At 42.1% G+C, this 19,953-nt stretch overlaps 1 protein-coding gene across 1 annotated transcript; it reads right to left on the minus strand.

Annotated features, from left to right (window-relative positions):
- Positions 1-3,263: 3,263 nt before the first annotated feature.
- guca1a (guanylate cyclase activator 1A) lies at positions 3,264-19,090 on the minus strand. Its single transcript, XM_038811679.1, has 4 exons — positions 18,818-19,090; positions 9,048-9,197; positions 6,171-6,261; positions 3,264-5,007 (listed from the first exon to the last, which is right to left on the minus strand). Exons 1-4 carry the CDS (start codon positions 19,085-19,087, stop codon positions 4,880-4,882), a joined length of 639 nt encoding a protein of 212 aa, XP_038667607.1. The 5' UTR covers positions 19,088-19,090; the 3' UTR covers positions 3,264-4,879.
- Between the last annotated feature and the right edge of the window lie 863 nt (positions 19,091-19,953).

Below are 19,953 nucleotides of genomic sequence, written 5' to 3' on the forward strand. Positions count from 1 at the left end.
AAAAACTCAGCATTTTTACTATGGGAAGGGTTTGTGTAAGCACAAATGTACCACAAAGGTTTTAGCACTACCTTGATCCTTTTTCTTTCCGACAAGGTAATCCTAAACTCAACCTGTTCCTTTATCCTGCTCTCAATTCATTTACTACTTTACTTGCTATTCACAGTAAAGGGAGCACTTGACTCTGTTCCAGAATGTTCCGAGCAGAGCACATGGCAGCCTCCCTTTTGATGTTGTTTTCACTGAAATCTTTGTTTAAATTTCAGTTCCTTCGATGGTTGCTGCTTTTATTCAGCACCCCTTTTGCCCGCTTTGGTGCAGCAATGTTTTTTTAGCTTCTTAGTCCTTATTGGATGTCTGCACATGGCTGGACAATTTTCCTTACTCCACAAGATTTCTGGAGTTCTTTCTCAGGTGTTTGCAGTGTGGATTCCGACCTCCTTGTCGTCGGTTTCATTTGTGGTATTTTTAAAGAGATGTTTGCATCGGTATTCAATACTTTGCATCAGTATTCACCAAAGAGAAGGAATTAGTGGGTGCTGAGTCTGGAGAAGGGTGTGTAGATAGCCTGGGTCACATTGAGATCCAAAAAGATGAGGTGTTGGGCGTCTTGAAAAATATTAAGGTAGATAAGTCCCCAAGGCCTGATGGGATCTACCCCAGAATACCGAAGGAGGCTATAGAAGAAATTGCTGAGGCTTTGACAAAAATCTTTGGATCCTCACTGTCCTCAGGTGATGTCCCGGAGGACTGGAGAATAGCCAATGTTGTTCCTTTTTTTAAGAAGGGTAGCAAGATTAATCCAGGGAACTACAGGCCAGTGAGCCTTACATCAGTGGTAGGGAAATTACTGAGAGAATTCTTCGAGACAGGATCTACTCCCATTTGGAAACAAATGGACGTATTAGTGAGAGGCAGCATGGTTTCCTGAACGACAGGTCATGTCTCACTAACTTGATAGAGTTTTTTGAAGAGGTTACAAAGATAATTGATGCAGGTAGGGCAGTGGATGTTGTCTATATGGACTTCAGTTAGGCCTTTGACAAGGTCCCTCATGGTTGACTGGTACAAAACGTGAAGTCACATGGGATCGGGGTGAGCTGGCAAGGTGGATACAGAACTGGCTAGGTCATAGAAGACAGAGAGTAGCAATGGAAGGGTGCTTTTCTAATTGGAGGGATGTGACTAGTGGTGTTCCGCAGGGATCAGTGCTGGGACCTTTGCTGTTCGTAGTATATATAAATGATTTGGAGGAAAATGTAACTGGTCTGATTAGTACGTTTGCAGACGACACAAAGGTTGGTGGAATTGCGGATAGCAATGAGGACTGTCAGAGGATACAGCAGGATTTAGATCGTTTGGAGACTTGGGTGGAGAGATGGCAGATGAAGTTTAATCTGAACAAATGTGAGGTAATGCATTTTGGAAGGTCTAATGCAGGTAGGGAATATACAGTGAGTGGTAGAACTCTCAAGAGTATTGAAAGTCAGACATCTAGGTGTACAGATCCACAGGTCACTGAAAGGGGCAACACAGGTGGAGAAGGTAGTCAAGAAGGCATATGGCATGCTTACCTTCATTGGCCGGAGCCAATGAGTATAAGATATATGTTGCAGCTGTATAGGACCTTAGTTAGGCCACACTTGGAATGTAATGTTCAATTCTGGTCGCCACACTACCAGAAGGATGTGGAGGCTTTCGAGGGGGTGCAGAAGACATTTACCAGGATGTTGCCTGGTATGGAGGGCATTAGCTGTGAGGAGCGGTTGAATAAACTCGGTTTGTTCTCACTGGAACGACGGAGGTTGGGGGCGACCTGATAGAGGTCTACAAAATTATGAGGGGCATTGACAGAGTGGATAGTCAGAGGCTTTTCCCCAGGGTTGAGGGGTCAATTACTTGGGGGCATAAGTTTAGAGTAGATGTACGAGGCAAGTTTTTTTACACAGAGGGTAGTGGGTGCCTGGAACTTTCTGCCAGAGGAGGTGGTGGAAGCAGGGACGATAGTGACATTTAAGGGGCATCTTGACAAATACATGAATAGGATGGGAAAAGAGGGATATGGATCCAGGAAGTGTAGAAGATTGTAGTTTAGTCATGCAGCAGGGTCGGCACGGGCTTGGAGGGCCGAACGGTCTGTTCCTGTGCTGTACTTTTCTTTGTTCTTTGTTCTTTGACCAAAAAGGTACAATCACACAAGGGCTTTATTTGAGAAGGTGTTGTCACACAGGCTGCTGGAATAGCTTGACTGTTCACCCGTCCAAATTTCCAAAGACATAATCAAACTATTAAAGTGACCCTGTTCCCTCTAGAGACAACATGAATACATGTCAGCATTGCTAAATTGTACAAGGGCAAACTTCACCTTCTGGTTAAAAACTGATCTGTACCCCCTCAAACTTTGTGTGATTCTAAAATTGGCAGCCCATTTTATATGTCTCCAGATTTTAGGTGTATGGATCGAGAATGAGTTGAGTGTGAGGGAAGGAAAGTGGATTTTTTTGACTTAAATTGACATTACGATGATGTACATTTGATGCTGAGAGCTTGGAACTGAGTGAACACTTCATGATATTGACTACACTTTAAAAGTACTTAATTGGCTGAAGTCATGAAAGGAGCTACATCAATGCAAGTTCTCTTCTATTAATTGATCAGCCCAGTGTGTCTGCAGTACCTCTGGGCCTGGTTAAACTTGCAAAGAACAGAGCCAGGCAACGGGCGACAGAGGGGGTCATCAGACCCAGCTATCTGCCCCTCTACCGCAGCTACATTTGTGGCCGGGTGTCTCGAGAGAGGGAGCATGCGGTGTCTACCAGTGGCGTTGAGGCCTTCCATGACTGGTGGTCACTATGGGCACTGGGGTGCCTTATCAACCCCTTAAATTACATGTTGATTTGATGTTTTAAGTTTCATTTGTGATTTGCTTTTTGTTTCAGGCAGTTTCCCTTTAAGGAGCTGCCCCTTTAATTTGTCCCTCAGGTGATTTAATTGATTAATTGATTTATCGTAATGCTTCTGATAATTGACTGGCTGGCCTCATTAACGGGACATAGAGGGGCTGACTCATCAATGGAGGCTGGGGTTCTTTCCACTCGGTACATATACCAATGATTCTCTTATTCACAATCCCATCAACCTGTCCATAATGATGGCTGCATCAATGTATGGCTCAAAAGGTGGCCTTAATATCAGCAAGCTTTGCTGTTGATCCTTCAGCACTTTGTCATTTTAGTTCAGTCCAGCACTTGCTTTCTTTCAGATGTTCTCAGGTTGGTTTTATTCTCTTTCACTGTCAGTTGATCCCTTGCTTTGTATCACGATTTAAGTGCCAAATATAAATCTACAAATACAACATCAGGTCGATCAACATCTGAAAGAGTACAGACAGGACGAGGGTTCATGAAGACTGTTCAGTAAAACTTCCACTGGAAATTTCCTCTCGGATTATCCTAATCAACCATGACAATGATTGTACTCAAAGATTTTTAAATTGATATGTAAAGCAGGCAGCACTGCACAGCAGGATACCATGTAGATGTCCCTCCTCTAAATGCTCCAAAGGCACATAAACTAAGGGAGTCAATCACATAAATGGAGGGATTTGGTCACATAAACTGAGGAGGTCAGTCATCAAGTAACAAACTGGGGACTGATTTCACTTAGCGGGTTTTTATACAAAATTAATGCCATTAAGAAGCCTGCACACACTGATGATTTTGAGAGGTGTGTTGGCCTTATAAAACTCCTTGATTACAGAGTCCCCAAAATATTTCAAACATGTCCATGTTTTTTAAATCCTGATTTCCCTCCAACATGGCTTAAAATACAGGGTGCAGTTACAAAGCATGCAATGAGCATCACTTAAAACTTAAGTTCAACCACCGGGACATACTCAAACCTGAATGTGTGGATTAATTAATTTGTGGATTAATTGCAGTAGTATTAATACATTCAGTAAATGTTGCTAAATTCATCCACCTCTGTCAGAGTGGATAAAAACAATTGAAGTTACAAAAAGTATCTTTTTTGTTAACATAATAAATCCTGTACAAAAAATTCTTCGCTTTAGACAAATGAGTGAAGTATAGATAAAGGGCTCTTCCCTCACTCTCTAAACTGGAATGTGTCTAACTTTACAGGTGGAGCTGCTGTACAGCCAAGTTAGCCATTAAGGGGGGTAACAGTTTTACAGACACAGAAGTGATTAATACCGGACCATGTAGGGTTGAGGCATAACCACCTATTCCAAGATTATTGAAATTGATTCAACTGCTCTGTCTGAGCTCCAGTTCCACAATGTCTTCTCATCCCATCATCCTTACTGAAGGTCAAGGATGGAGGCACTGCTTCCAACTGTCAACCAGCAGACCCAGAATTCCAAACAAGGGCTCCTGCAAGGCGGCTTCCTCAATGCCTGAGTCACAAAGCAAACTGTATTGGATGATTCTTTTCAGGTGGAGATTGTGCATTAGGGTAACAGAATGCTTTTCAATTTTGAAGAATAATAATTTCACCAGTGCTGGAGTAAGTGGTTTTTATTCCAAGTCCAATTGTGAATTTAAGAGTGAAGTTCAAGTGAGATGTGCGGGTTAGGTGGATTGGCCATGCTAAATTGCCCGTAGTGTCCTTAAAAGTAAGGTTAAGGGGGGGGGGGGGGTTGTTGGGTTACGGGTACAGGGTGGATACGTGGGGTTGAGTAGGGTGATCATTGCTCGGCACAACATCGAGGGCCAAAGGGCCTGTTCTTTGCTGTACTGTTCTATGTTCTATGTAATTCTGTGATGCTCTGTATGTGTGTGTTTTTTCCTTGTGACCAAATAATAGGTTCTGGATGATATTTTGGTGCTTGTCTGATATTCCGTCCGTTTCCTCCATTTTACACACTGTGCCTTCGGTTATGGATCATGGTAACAATATGAGTGAGATCCAGACTATTCATCATCACGTCAGAAAACTGTTTGTCTTTCTTTGCTCCTTCAACAAACTCTTCAAGAGAAAGTTCCCCTGCAAACAAAACATAGCCATAGGGGAAATAATTCAGCTCTACAGATAATAAAAAGTGTCGGCAAACTGAGAGGAAATAAGTGATTTAACTTGGACAATGAAGAAGAATTGACTACTTCAACAACAACTTATATTTATATAGTAGCTTTAATGAAACAAAGTCAATTACAGGAAAACTATAAAGCAAAATTGTGATTTATACAGCAGATGACCAATAACTTGGTGAAAGAGGTAGGTTTAAAAGAACTTCTGAGAGAGACAGATGGGGATTCGGAGAGGTTTAAGGAAGGAATTCCAGATATTAGAGCCCAGACGGCTGAAGGTCTGGCCACTGATGGAGCAAGTAGTATTAGCTTACACAGACATATAAATTATCTTTCACATTCTCAAGTTGTCCCAAAGCATTTCTAGCCAATTAAGTACTTTTGAATTGCTGTTGTAACATAAGAATGGCAGCAACCAATATGGGCATAGTAAGCTCCCCAAAAATGACCAGTTAATTTGATGTTAGGTGAGGGATGAAGGTTGACCAGGACACTGGGGAGAAATGCCAAGCTATTTTTTGATATTCTGGATGAGATCTTTTAAGTTCCAACAAGAACATAGGGCGGTTTAACATCTCATCCATAAAACGACACCTCTGGCATGGCAGCATTCCTTCAGCACTGTACTAAAATGTTAGCTTAGATTTTGTAGTCAGTTCTCTGGAGTGGGAATTTGAATCCCCAATGTTCTGAATTCAGCCACCACTAGGCACCTGAAGGCACAGCCGTCATTAATGGGATGATGGGAGAGGGCCAACTCTGATTTCTTGGCTAGTTATAACAGTGAGTCGCATGGATCAGGTATGATCCTTAATCTTCCTGGGTTGACTGATCTCAACTGGTACAGGGATAGAAGTGCTGGAATTGGTGCCAGCTCTGGTTCGCTGTTTAGCCACAACTGCTGGAGGAATCTGTCTCTTGCTGTCAGGTGAATAAGAGGATTGGGCTCACTGCAATGACTAGAGCAGTCATGTCGGAGTCATCATTCATGCTCACACATGAAACGATGATACAGTTGACAATCAGTGCTTGTGGCGTTCGACCCAAGCAAGAGGTCCTTGAATTGAGGAGAAGATCAGGTCAGAAAAGACTGAAAATAAAAAGGAAAAACCTACTCACCATCTCCATTGATATCAATACTGTCAAAGACCTCATTTGTGAACTGTTCCACTGATATGTCCTGTTCACAACCATTAATGGCACGAATAGCCTGGGATACAAAACGATACAAATCAATGATCCACAGGGATAGCGGAAGCAAGAGTTTGTAGTTATTGAGAAAGATTTAAAAACAGAAAAGGTGAAGACGAGTTGGGATGGAGAGTTGCCTAATTCAGGGATTCAAAAAAGGGTCTTGACAGGTTAAAGAGTGAAAGGTTGCTCCTAATAGTTAGAAAATTATATCAAGAGGGCATAGGCAGAGGATCATTGCTGGAAGATTGAAGGGTGGAGTTGGAAGAAATGTTTTCACACAGAGTTTGGCTAGAAGGCACTGGATACTGTAAACGCCATGGGCCCTGACAGTATTCTGGAAATAATGCTGAAGTCTTGTATTCCAGAATTTTTCTAGCCAAGTTGTACTAGTTCACCTCCAACACTGGTATCTACACAGCAACATGGAGCAATGCCCAAGTATATCCTAGCCACAGAAACAGGACAAATTCAACCCGGCTAATTACAGCCCCATCAGACTACTTTTGATCATCAGTAAAGTGATGGAAGGAGTCATCACCTGTGCCATCAAGTGGCACTTGCTTAACAATAACCTATTCAGTACTGCTCAGTTTGGGTTCTGCCAGAGTCACTCAGCTCCTGACCTAATTACAGCCTTGGTTCAAATATGGTCAAAAGAGATGAATTCCAGAGCTGAGGTGAGAGTGACTGCCCTTGACATCAAGGCAGCATTTCACTGAGTGTGGCATCAAAGAGCCCTTGCACAACTGGAGTAAATGGGAATTGGGGAAGAAACCCTCCACTGGTTGGAGTCACATCTGGCACAAAGGAAGATGGTTGTGATTATTTGAAGTAAATCATTTCAGTTTGAGGACATCACTGCAGGAATTCCTCAGGATAGTGTCCTCGTCACAAACATCTACTGCCACTTCATCAATGATCTTCCTTCCATCATAAGGCCAGAAGCAGAAATGTTTGCTGATGATTTCACAATGTTCAGCACCATTTATGATTCCTCAGATATGAAGCAGTTTGTGTTCTATACAGCAAGACCTGGACAACATTCCGACTTGGGCTGATAAGTGGCAAGTAACATTTGTGCCATACAAGTGTCAGACAATGACTATCTCCAACATGAGTGAATCTAACCATCATCTCTTGATATTCAATGGCATTTCCAGCGCTGAATGGAATTACCATCAACATCATAGACGTTACCATTGACCAGAAATTGAACTGGACTCGCCACATAAATACTGTGGCTACAAGAGCAGGTCAAAAGTTAGGAATTCTGTGAAGAGTAACTCAACTCCTGACTCCCAAAAATCCATTCACCACATACAAGGCATAAGTCGGGTGTAATGGAATAGTCTCAACTTGCCTGGATGAGTGCAGCTCCAACAATGCTCAAAGAGCTCAACAGCAACCGGAACAAAGCAGCCCACTTAATTGGCACTCCCTCTACCATATTCACTCCCTTCATCACCAACGCAGTGGCAGTAGCGTGTACCATCTACAAGATGCATTGCTGCAACTCATCAAGGCTCCTCCGACAGCATCTTCCACACCCACAACCTCTACCACCTAGAAGAACAAGGGCAGCAGATGCATGGGAATACCACCACCTGCAAGTCCCCCTCTAAGCTAACACCATCCTGACTTGGAAATATATCGCCGTTCCCTCACTGTCGCTGGATCAAAATCCTGGAACTCCCTTCCTAACAGTACTATGGGTGTATCTACACCACATGGAGTGCTGCGGTTCAAGAAGGCAGCTCACCACCACTTCAAGCTCTTCTAGCTCTGAGCTCAGTCCCACAAACAGAGCGTGAAGGAGACAAGAAATCAAAATAAGAATTAGGGATGGACAATAAATGCCGGCCAAGCCAGCACCGCCGTGTTAACCCATGCATGAATAAATAAAAGTTACTTTAGCACAGTCTCTGTTCTTATGTAAGTGAATGTGGAACCTTTCTGCACCAACAATCTAATTTAGCCAGATGGCTGAGGGAAGGATATAGGTCAGGACATTGGGAGACTCCCCATTGTTCTTCCAGTAGAACCATGGGATCTTCAGTGTCCATCTAATCAGGGAGAAAAGGTCTTCATTTTAATGTATAAATAATACACTAGCAGTAGCAGCCCCGACAGTCCAGCATTCCCTGAGTGCAGCACTAGAATGTCAGCCTAGGTTATGAGCTCAATGTCCTGGAACTGAATTTGAACCTGCAACCTTCTGACTGAGAGAGAGAGAGAGAATGCTATCAACTGAGACATTTTGATACAATACCACATCGCCTACTCCACGTTAGAAAAATATTTCTTCCAATCTTCACTGTCACTCGTTAATTTTATCAACTCTTCTAGCTCTGAGCTCAGTCCCACAAACAGAGATTGAAGCAGACAAGATAATCTAAATAAGAATCGACACAAAAGTGCCAAGATGGTCAGTCATCAACCTAATAGGGAAATAAAGAGTATTTTCTTTATTCAGTACATGGTTCGAATTTGGACGCTGCTACCACAACTCAGGTGCTTTTAAAAGGAAACTTGGCAAGAATAGGAGAGAAAAATGAACATAAAGATATGTTGAAAGGGTGAGATTAGGTAGAAAGAATGAGAAGAAGCTCTTATTCTGGGGATAAACTCCAACACAGACTCATTGGGCCCAATAGCCTCTTTCTATGATGTATATTCTATGGAATCCACTTATTGTCCACATCATAAGAACAGCAGTCAGTCATCCTCACTGCCTTCTGCAATCTTCATATAGGAATATGTCCACTGGTGAAAATCCTCCTGGACATACCGATGGCTTCTTACCTTAATTATGTTGAGTAATTCATGCCTGTCGATACAGCCATTGCCATCCACGTCATAGAGCTTGAAGTACCAGCGCAGTTTCTGTTCCATTTTACCTCGGAGGACTAAGCTAAGAGCAGCCACATATTCCATGAAGTCAATGTATCCGTCCTGCAACCAGCAAACAGAAAGAGATCAGCCCTAAGTTCCCCAGCCCTGATTCCAGCAAAGTTTAGGGAAAGTGTCTCCAGAAATGGGCCTTTGGTGATGAGGAGGTGTACCTTCAGAACCCCGTAGCCCAAAGACCCAGAAATGCCAGTGTTCAATGTTTGGTTGGGGGAAAGGGTTGATGAATGGGTGGAGTTGCCAGGATTTCTCCCTCCCATGGTAAGTGTCCTATTTTTGGGCAGGCTGAGAATGTGCACCAAAAACACAGCCTCTGAAACTGGCGTGCAAAGCCAAGCACCACTGGTTCTGGATCCTGGCCAATTATCGTAGAATCTTTACAGTGCAGAAGGAGACCATTCGGGTCTGCACTGACTCTCTGAAAGAGCATTTTACCTAATCCCACACCCCTGCCTTATCCCTACAAGATTGCACATTCTTTCTTTTCAGACAGCAATCAAATTCGATTTTGAATACCTGGATTGAACCTGCATCCACCACCCTCGCAGGGAGTTAATTCCAGACTCCAGCTCTCTCTGGTTGAAATCATTCTTCTTCACATCACTTCTCCACTTTTTGAATCTGTCCCCTCTAGTTCTTGATGCTCTCTTCAGAGAGCATTTACCCTGTTCATACCCCTCTGGATCTTGAATAGCTGTATCAAGTCTCCTCTCCGCTTTCTTTTATCCAAGTAAAACAGTCCCAATCTACCTTATAGCTACAGTTCTTTATGCCTGGAATAATTATTGTGAATTTCCTCTATACTATCCCCAATGCCTTCACATCCTTCCTCATGGATGATGTCCAGAACTGAAACCAGTACTCCAGATGAGGCCAAACTATATGGATGCTCCCTAAATTATAGAGGCATCATAATTCAGACCTCCAGATAAAATTCCACAGTTCAACCTCACCTCCATACATCAAATTTGGAGGTCTAGCTATCCATCCATCCAACAGTATTTCATTTCAGTACCTAACTTTATTTTGGTTTTTGTAACTGTACTTCATTCTGAAGAGCTGAATTTCATAGAATATTGTTATGGGCCAGGGTTTAGAGAACCCCAAAGTGTATCATGGAGTTCACCTGACCCACAACTTTTAATAGATTGTGGTATGGGGAGCACACGGTCCACTCTACAGGTGTGGTACAGCAGAAATTGAAAAGTGTTTTTAGAGTAAAATAATGTTTATTCTATGAACTCAAGTTAACCTTTTTGATATATACAGTGAACATCACAGCAACCATCAATTCAAATACAACCCCCAAAGAATACAACACTAAGTAATTCTTAATAACTTCCCAAACAACATCCAGAAGACAGAAGAAACCCCTTTTAACTGAAGCACATCAGGTTAAAGTCACTACTGAAACCATTTATAATTCCCAATTCACCAAATGATCCAGAGATAGTCTTTTGATGGCAGAGAGAACAGCAGTACACCTGCTTAGTCTGGCTTCAGCTTCAACACTGAAAATTAAACTAAAACACACCCTGCAGCAAACAGCCTAAAACAAAAGTAAAATGCTGACAGACAGCCCAGCTCCACCCACACTCTGACATCACTGATAAACACCCATTTTTTAAAGATACTCTCACAAGACATCTCCCCCCAAGAAAAAAAATAAACCATCAACTTCAAGATGGTTTCATTTTTCACCTTTTCACTATCCTTTAAGAAATGCACTTTTTTGTTTAAAAAAAGACAACACACACAAATATGTACAACAATATAGTCCATTTTCTGTTTTTCCTCCTCCAACTGAAATCCTTCTTGATTGACAGTCTCTTTGAACAATCCATCCATTTCTCTACACCTCGGCATTTCTCTTTGAAGTCAGATACTTTAGTTCAATCTGATAAGAGTGGCTTGTAATTCTCAAACACAGGAGCATTGGTTATCATAGCTTTCAGGCAGTCAAATGCCTCTTGAAACGCCGCTGTCCATTGACATTTTCGGCGTATCTTCAGCAAGTCCATCAGTGGAGCAACCGGGCAACAAAGAATTTTCACAAATGTTCGATCAAATCCACTCATGCCAAGAAATCGCATTATTTCCCTTTGTCTTAAGGTTATCGGAAACTCCTCAAGGAAAGTGACTTGGGCTTTTCCAAATTCACTTTTGGCTAGGTTTATCACCAAATCAGCCTCCTGAAGTCGATCGAATAACTCCATCAGATGTTTTAAATGTTCTTTCCATGTCTGGCTGAAAATTACCAGATCGTCGATATACCGCACAATTAGATAATCTTGAAACGACTTTGTTAGTTAACCGTTGAAATGTGGCTGGGATGTTTTTCATGCCAAATGGCATAACGTTGAATTAGTATATACCATCTGGAATCACAAATACTGAAATCTCCTTCGGCCTTTCGGATAAAGGTACCTGCCAGTAACCTTCAAGTAAATCCAGGAGAGAAATAATAGCTGATTGTCCCACTTTCTCAATGCAATCCTCCAAATGTGGGATAGGATAAGAGTCCGTTCTTGTAACTGCATTACCCTTTCTATAGGCCACACACAACCGTTGGAAACCATCTGGTTTTGGTACCATCACTATGGGTGAGTTCCAATGGCTGCAGCCCACTTCAATTATGCTATTTTAAAGCATACTCTCAATCTCTTTGTTAACCTGTGCCAATTTTAAAGGGTTAAGTCTATATGGATGTTGTTTGATTGGAACAGCATTTCCCACATCTACATCATGTATAGTCATTTTAATACTTCCCAATTTATCTCTTCAAACTTGCCTATGTGATATCAATAACTCTTTCAGGTCAGTCCGTTTTTCCTCTGGAAGGTAACTTAACCATTTATCCCAATTTTTAAGAAAATACTCATTTTCAAATTTAATTTGAGGTATGACAAATTCACAGTCATCTGGATTTGATTCGCCACTTTGAGTTAGAATCATTAAAACATCCTCCCTTTTCTCTCCTTCCCTTTCAAAGTACCTTTTAAGCATATTCACATGACACACCCGGTGAGTCTTCCTTCTATCTGGTGTTTTTAACCACATAATTCACTTCACTTCATTTCCTTTCAATCTGATGAGGTCCACAAAACCTAGCTTTTAAAGGCTCACCTACCACTGGTAACAATACTAAAACTTTATCTCCAGTAATAATATTCTGGTATACACTCAGATTCCTCTTCCATGTATGCTTTCTGAATCATCCATTTTATTCTACATCTTTTTCTTGTAACTGTGCCAATTTTCCTGAACTAAAAATATCCGCCTGATCCTCTACCTGTTCTTGTTCTTTTTCAACCATCTGATCAAATATTGTTTCTGATAAGTGCGTGTCAACTTCATCTTCACTCTTTGATTTCTCCTCTTGTCTCAACCTGTGACTTTGCGATCTTGCTACTACACAAACCAGAAAAATCCCAGAATATTCGTCCTTCATCACTTCAGTTGTCTGATTTTCCACTGGCTTATCAACCACAGTAGGCATCACTCCCACCTGTGATCCAGCTATATCATTACCCAAAGTAAACTGTATTCCTGGACAAGATAGTTTCTCTATTACTCCTACTACCACTTCACCATTCTTCACTGGACTTTCCAACCTTACCTTATATAATGGAACACTACTCCTCTCACCCTGAATTCTACATATTACCACCTTTTCTGGCAACATTCTTCCCAAAGTAAATAACTCCTCATCCCTTACCATTAAAGAATGACTAGCTCCCGTATCTCTTAAAATTGTGACTTCTTTACCTTCTCCTCCTGATACACAAGTAAATTTTACCCACACAAGTAAATTCTTTAAAGAGATCTGGCACCTTCTTATCAATCACCTCTTGATCAGGCTGTACAATCTTTTGCACCTCCTTCATGTTACTTGGGCTTTCCTTTCCCACTTTCACAAACCCCACTGTCTTATCCTGTTTTACCACATTAGCCTTCCCAGTGCTTTTCTTCATCCACCAATACTGTGACTTTACATGGCTTAGTTTATTACAGAGAAAACATTTGAAAATTTTCATTTCTTTTCCACCCTCCTGGATTTATTTTTTAATCCGAGGTACACTCTCCTTATTATCTCCCATCAGATCACCTTTACCTTTACCACTTGAGTATTTCTCATGTCCCCAGTTTCTACCCCTCACAGGCTGATTTGATGTCGGAAACCAAGCTTTGATTTATGAACTAATTCATAATCATCTGCTATTTCTGCTGCTAATCTCACAGTTTTAACCCTCTGCTCTTCCACATGAGTTCTCACTACATCAGGAATTGAATTTTAAACTCCTCCAAAAGTATCATTTCTCTGAGAGCTTCATACGTTTGATCTATTTTCAAAGCCCTTATCCACCTATCAAAATTACTCTGTTTGATCCTTTCAAACTCCATGTATGTTTGACCAAAATCTTTCATTAAATTTCTAAACCTTTGTCTGGAAGCTTCAGGCACTAGTTCATATGCACTTAAGATTGATTTTTTCACCTCCTCATACGACCCAGATTCCTCCTCCGGTCGTGATGCAAACACTTCACTAGCTCTACCTAACAGCTTTATTTGAATTAGTAATACCCACATGTCATGTGGCCATTTCATTTGTTGAGCCACCTTGTCAAATGAAATGAAAAAGGCTTCTACCTCCTTCTCATCAAACCTTGGCAATGCTTGGACATATTTAAATAGATTCCCACCAAGCCTTCGACTATGACACTCTTTCTCACTATCCTCATCTCTTTCGTATTCAAGCTGCTTTAATTCTTTCTCATGTTCCATTTGTTTAATTTGTAACTGAACTTTTGCCATTTCCAATGAGTCAAACTATATCTCAGGCAACTTTAAATGCTTAGCCACGGCCATAATTACCTCATCTTTCTGCTTTTAGTCTCTGTCCATAAGGTACTGTGTGTGACTGTCTCCACCCACAAAAACGTCCGAGTCTCTGAAAGAGCCATTGTTCACAACATACTCCCCACTTAAACTAGAATACCACACCTGAAAAGCAACCACAATATGCTCACCCCTCACTGTCTTTAGTTTCACTAAGCCAATCCAATAGATAGACTTTTATCCCCCCTCGAGCCCCCAACTTGTTATGGGCCAGGGTTTAGAGAACCCCAAAGTGTATCATGGAGTTCACCTGACCCACAACTGTTAATTGATTGTGGTATGGGGAGCACACGGCCCACTCTACAGGTGTGGTACAGCAGAAATGGAAAAGTATTTTTTAAAGCAACAATGTTTATTCTATGAACTCAAGTTAACCTTTTTAAAACGTACAGTGAACATCTTTGCAACCATCAATTCAAATACAACCCCCAAAGAATACAACACTAAGTAATCGTTAATAACTTGCCAAACAACATCCAGAAGACAGAAGAAACACATCAGGTTAAAGCCACTACTCAAACCATTTATAATTCTGAATTCACCAAATAGTGAAAATAGTCTTTTGATGGCAGAAAGAAAAGCAGTACACCTGCTTGGTCTGGCTTCAGCTCCAACACTGAAAACAAAACGTTAAACACACCCTGCAGCAAACATCCTAAAACGAAAGTAAAAAGCTGACAGACCGCCTAGCTCCACCCACACTCTGACATCATTGATAAACACCCATTTCTATAAGGTACATTTCTTAAACACCCATTTCTTAAAGGTACTCTCACATGACAATATCCATTCAACCAGGCTCTTGGCTGCCCCCATCCTATGCCTGGTGCCCTGTGGTGTAAACCATAACTCTTCACTTAGTATCCTGCAGTGGCCTTTGATTCTGCACTTGTTGCTCTGCATTGTGGACTGATCCCTTTTGTATGGATTTCTCAGCAAAATAAGGATACGTGAGATTGACATATAAATCTCTTTGAGGCTAATTTCTCTTGAGGCAAAGCTATTGATACACTGTGGTCCCATGGGTTGTTTTTGCATGTGGAAAAGTAACCTGGGAAACCTCTGCCCTGTGTATGCCCAGGTCATTGGTTCATGCTGTTTGTAACCTCAGTGTTACTTTTGACCTAACTGCAAATCTGCTCCATCACGAAGATCAATTATTTCTGTCTCCATTATATCGCCCAACTTTGCCTTCACTCATCTGCTGCTGAAACCCTCAGTCATGGCTTTGTTACCTCTAGACCTGACTAGTGGTTGGCCTCCCACATTCTATTCTTGGTAAGCTTGATATCATCTAAAGCTCTGCTACCACAATCTTTCTCACACCAAGTCCTGTTTCCCTATCATACCCTGTGTTCGCTTATCTACATTAGTTCCTGATCACATAATGCATTGATTTTAAAAATGTCACTATTGTTTTCAAATCCGCCATGTCCTGGATCCATCTCTGTAATCTCCTTTGGTCCCACAAGCCTCTGAAATCCACATTCTGACCTCTTCAGCATCCCAGATTTTAAATTGCTCTACCATCGATGGCTGGGTTTTCAGCTATGTAGGACCGAAACTTTGGAGCTCCCTCCCCAAACATCTTCAATAAGCTTTCCTCCTTTAAGCACTCCTTAAAACTCTACTGCATGATCACGATTTTGACCATCAGGCTTAATATTGTCTTATGTCACTCGAGGATGGGCCCAGATGCTGAAATCCTGCATCCATTTCTGACAGATCCAATTTCTGCTGGCAGGAGAATGGAGTGGACTTTGTTTGACACAGGTAAGGAATACAAACTCAGCAAGGCTATTTGAATTCAGTGCTGACTTTAAACAGACTCCATTTTGGCTATTCCAAGGGACTTAACCCACAGTGGGGGAGTCACAAATTTATGGAATAGATGTAAATGGTCTTGAAGGTAGATGACGTTTGTTTACATATCATGATGATCCTGGATAAAGATGGCCGTACAGACCATCATGTTTAAGGAGAATCTCATCAGACTTTAGGCATCTATCTACACCTCCATGTCATCCTAATTGGTTTGGGTTAGAATCAAAAACATTTGATTCAACAGGTGTCAACCTTCCCGCTCCTACCGCCAAAGGGGATTCAGGACAGGGTAGTTTCCAGAGGGTGGGTAGGAGGAGGAAGTATCTCGGATATTTACAAGGAACTTATGGGTCAGAGGAGACGCACACCGAGGAGCTGAAGCGCAAGTGGGAGGAGGAATAGAGGCTGGTCTGTGGGCAGACGCGTTGAGTAGAGTCAAAGCGTCCGCAACATGTTCCAGGCTCAGCCTGATACAATTTAAGGTCACATGACAGTGGGCCGGATGAGCAGATTCTTTGGGGTGGAAGACAGGTGTGCAAAATGTGCGGGAGGACCAGCGAACCATGTCCACATATTCTGGACATGCCCGAAGCTTAGGGGATTTTGGCCGGGGTTTGCAGATGTCATGTCCACGGTGTTAAAAACAAGAATGGCGCTGAGTCCAGAAGTGGCGATTTTCAGGGTGTCGGAAGACCTAGGAATCCAGGAGGAGAAAGAGGCAGACCGTCTAGCCTTTGCTTCCCTGGTAGCCCGGAGACGGATACTATTAGCTTGGAGAGACTCAAAGCCCCCAAAGTCGGAGACCTCGTTATCGGACATGGCTAGCTTTCTCTGTTTGGAGACAATCGAGTTTGCCTTGAGAGGGTCACTGTTAGGATTTGCCCGGAGGTGACAACCATCGTCAACTTCTTCGCGGAAAATTAATCGTCAGCTAAGGAGGGGGGGGGGGGGGGGTTTAAGTTTAGCTCAGAGTAGGGGTTAATAAAGATGGGACCTGTAAGGGATGGAGACAGCTTTGGCTCTATGGTTATAGTATCATGTACATTGTTTATTGTGTTGTTATAATACCAAAAAATACCTCAATAAAATGTTTTTTTTTAAAAAAAGTACATTTGATTCGATGGTTAACCGTCAATCCTTAATGTGCATCCGCATGTTTGAATATTTGTGTATACTATGGAATGCGATTCTGTGCTTTTATTAAGATTGGTTTCTACTGGTTTTCTGCTGACTTTGCTTTTATCCACATTCTGGACAATGGTGCCTCCATATTGTAATGGTGCTTACTTGGCCTTGATCTGATTACTGGTACAGCTCATTTCTTAATGTCAAACTGTCTTTGAAAATATGTTTATTAGAACAATAGCTTTTTCATCTTGCTTAGTGAAAATGTTGTTTATATCTCCAATGAGTTTATGCATGCGTCAGGCTTCTTGTGTCCCTGTTGAAGCTGTGTGTTTTATCATGACCTGAGGTTATGAGTGCTGAAATCCTCATTTTAAAATGGGTGTTAAAACTGGGCCTTTATATTTATATTAAAATAGCCTTTTTACCTATCAGATCTATCAGGAAATAGTTGATTACTATCAATTATATAAACCTTTTTAAACCCATTCACTTTAAACTTGAAAATGCTTAAACTGTCAGTGAGAATGAAAGCATAAGCATCTGTCGGATTGCTTTGATCGACAGGCCACCTGGTGAAGGTTTGAAAAAACATCACACCTGTTCCACAGTTTCAATAGAGATTTTTAAAAGATTTTTTAAAAAATCACAATGACTCTTAGTGTGTAATCATTAATGCTTGGCTGAATTTCAGAAGCTAAAATCTTCTTAGCGGGGCTCTGAGTTCACAGACTGTTTTCAGTTTAAAGAGACTGTTCAAGGTTTTTTGATGCGGCTCCTAAATTATAGAGGAGTTTTTAATAATGGAATGACCTGTTGAGGAGTTAATCACAGAATCCCTGTAGTGCAGAAGGAGGCCATTCGACCCATCAAGTCTGCACTGACCCTTCCAAAGACCATCCTACCTCAGCCCTATTCCGCACCCTTTTCCTGCAACCCTACCCTAAGGGGCAATTTAGCATGCCCAATCCACCTAACCGGCACACCTTTTGACTGTGGGAGGAAACCAGGGCACATGGAGGAAACCCACGCAGACATGGGCAGAATGTGCAAATTCCACACAGTCACCCGAGGTCAGAATCGAACCCGGGTCCCTGGCGTTGAGACAGCAGTGCTAACTACTGTGCCACCGTGCTGCCTTCACAATCTTCAAATGGATTTCATAAATGGGAGTTGCAGGGTATGGCCTGACATGAACGTGGCATGGGTGAATGGTCGGCATGGGGATGAGGCAGAGCGTGAGGGGTAGATTGCCTAACAGCTTCTAAAACAACTGGAATTAAGTCCCAGGGAACTGAGAGGGGCCTCCTCACCAGTCCACCTTAATACTCACCAATCTCCAGGGATCGATGGTGCTGACTCTATCCACTCCGCCCTCCCTGGATATTATTGTCTAATGGAGCTCTTTAAAATGAGGCAGGTCTGCCTTGTTGAGAAATTTCCTGACTCGAGCTACCTGCCTCGGTAGTGAAAATCCAGCCCGCAGTATTTAATTTTGCTTTGTAGCATTTCTTTGAAGCGCCTTGGGATATTTTATATTGTTAAATATGCTCTAGAAAAATAAACTGTTGTTGCACTCCATTACTAGTTCAGAAAACAGTTCTGAAATGTGTTGGCAGTGAGGTGAATGCAGAGACATTAACAGTCTGTGAAGTAAAGTGTATTTGCACCCTGGCAAATAGGCGTACATTCACTATTATGATTCCTCACATGGTGAATGTCTGGTCAGTGTGCAGTCTAATTACACACTTCACCTCTCTCTGACACCCATCTCACCGTTAAAGTTATTAAAACACTTTGATTTTCCTTTCCCTTACCTTGTTCATGTCAAAAGTCTTAAACATCTGTTCAATGTAGGTATTGGCTTCCTGGTTCAATCCCCGAAGGCCAAAGAACTGCTTGAACTCGTGCAGAGTCAGCTGTCCTGACGGGCACTCAACCATGAACTTCTTGTACCAGTGGTGGAGCTCCACAGCCTGCAGGTCATCCACAGTGGCGCCTTGCGAGTTTCCCATTACAACTGTTGCTACTACACTGAGCAGACACTCTTGGTAACGTTGAGGTATGTTTGTCTCTCCTCTGAGCATCTCAGCCAATTTAAATGGGGGCTAAGCTCAGCTCTGGCCAATCAGCTGCTTTAATCTCCCCTGATATGGATTTAAGATCTCAAGATATTTATAAAAAGATATTGTCCAACTGGGAGGCATGTCTGTATTATCACCAAGGTACAGTCACTTCAGGACACACTGCAATCATCACTAATCAGCCGCACTTACCTGACAGCTCACTCTGACTTTCGGAAGCAGTCTTTCTCACTGCCATTCTCTTTTTGTCTCTGTCATCACCTTCTTATGCGTCTCAGACCAGTCAAGTCGCACCCACGTGAACTGACATTCACTTTCAAAAGCAATCTATTCAGACATGCTTTAGTCTTGAATACAAATACTGCTCCATGGGTCTAACTGAGTGTGTGAGCTCTCTTTGGAAGTATACACTGTAAGCCACCAGGGCGGAGTTGATAATCCAGTAGTTGACCTCGGTGAACATGTTCAGCTTCTTTGGACGGTTAGCCGACCGGCTTGGCTTATTGGAAAGATCCAAGGGGGGTCGTCAATTGGGGCAAATCCTGCACGTTTTGCTCCGAAAAGGCTTTCAAACCAACTTCAAAACCGCGCTTGATGTGCAGCGGGAAGGCTTTCTTAGAACATTTTGTTCTTTACAATCTTAAATCTCACTTTTTACCTTGAAGCTGGTGGTCTCTTTGCTCCTCTCCCTCAGTTTCCTCTTTTCCTCCTTGTGAACAGTTGGCTGTAAAATTGTTCCCCATAACTGTTCACACTTGAATACTATTCAGGGTATTCAGGCGGTGGGTGCCGCCACTGGTTGCAGATGCACGGGATACAGCGTGTGGCTTTATAGATAAAAATCTGTCGGTGGATAAAGGCGATGATCC

This window comes from Scyliorhinus canicula, chromosome 11 (genome assembly GCF_902713615.1).
Source record: "Scyliorhinus canicula chromosome 11, sScyCan1.1, whole genome shotgun sequence".
Lineage (NCBI taxonomy): Eukaryota > Metazoa > Chordata > Chondrichthyes > Carcharhiniformes > Scyliorhinidae > Scyliorhinus > Scyliorhinus canicula.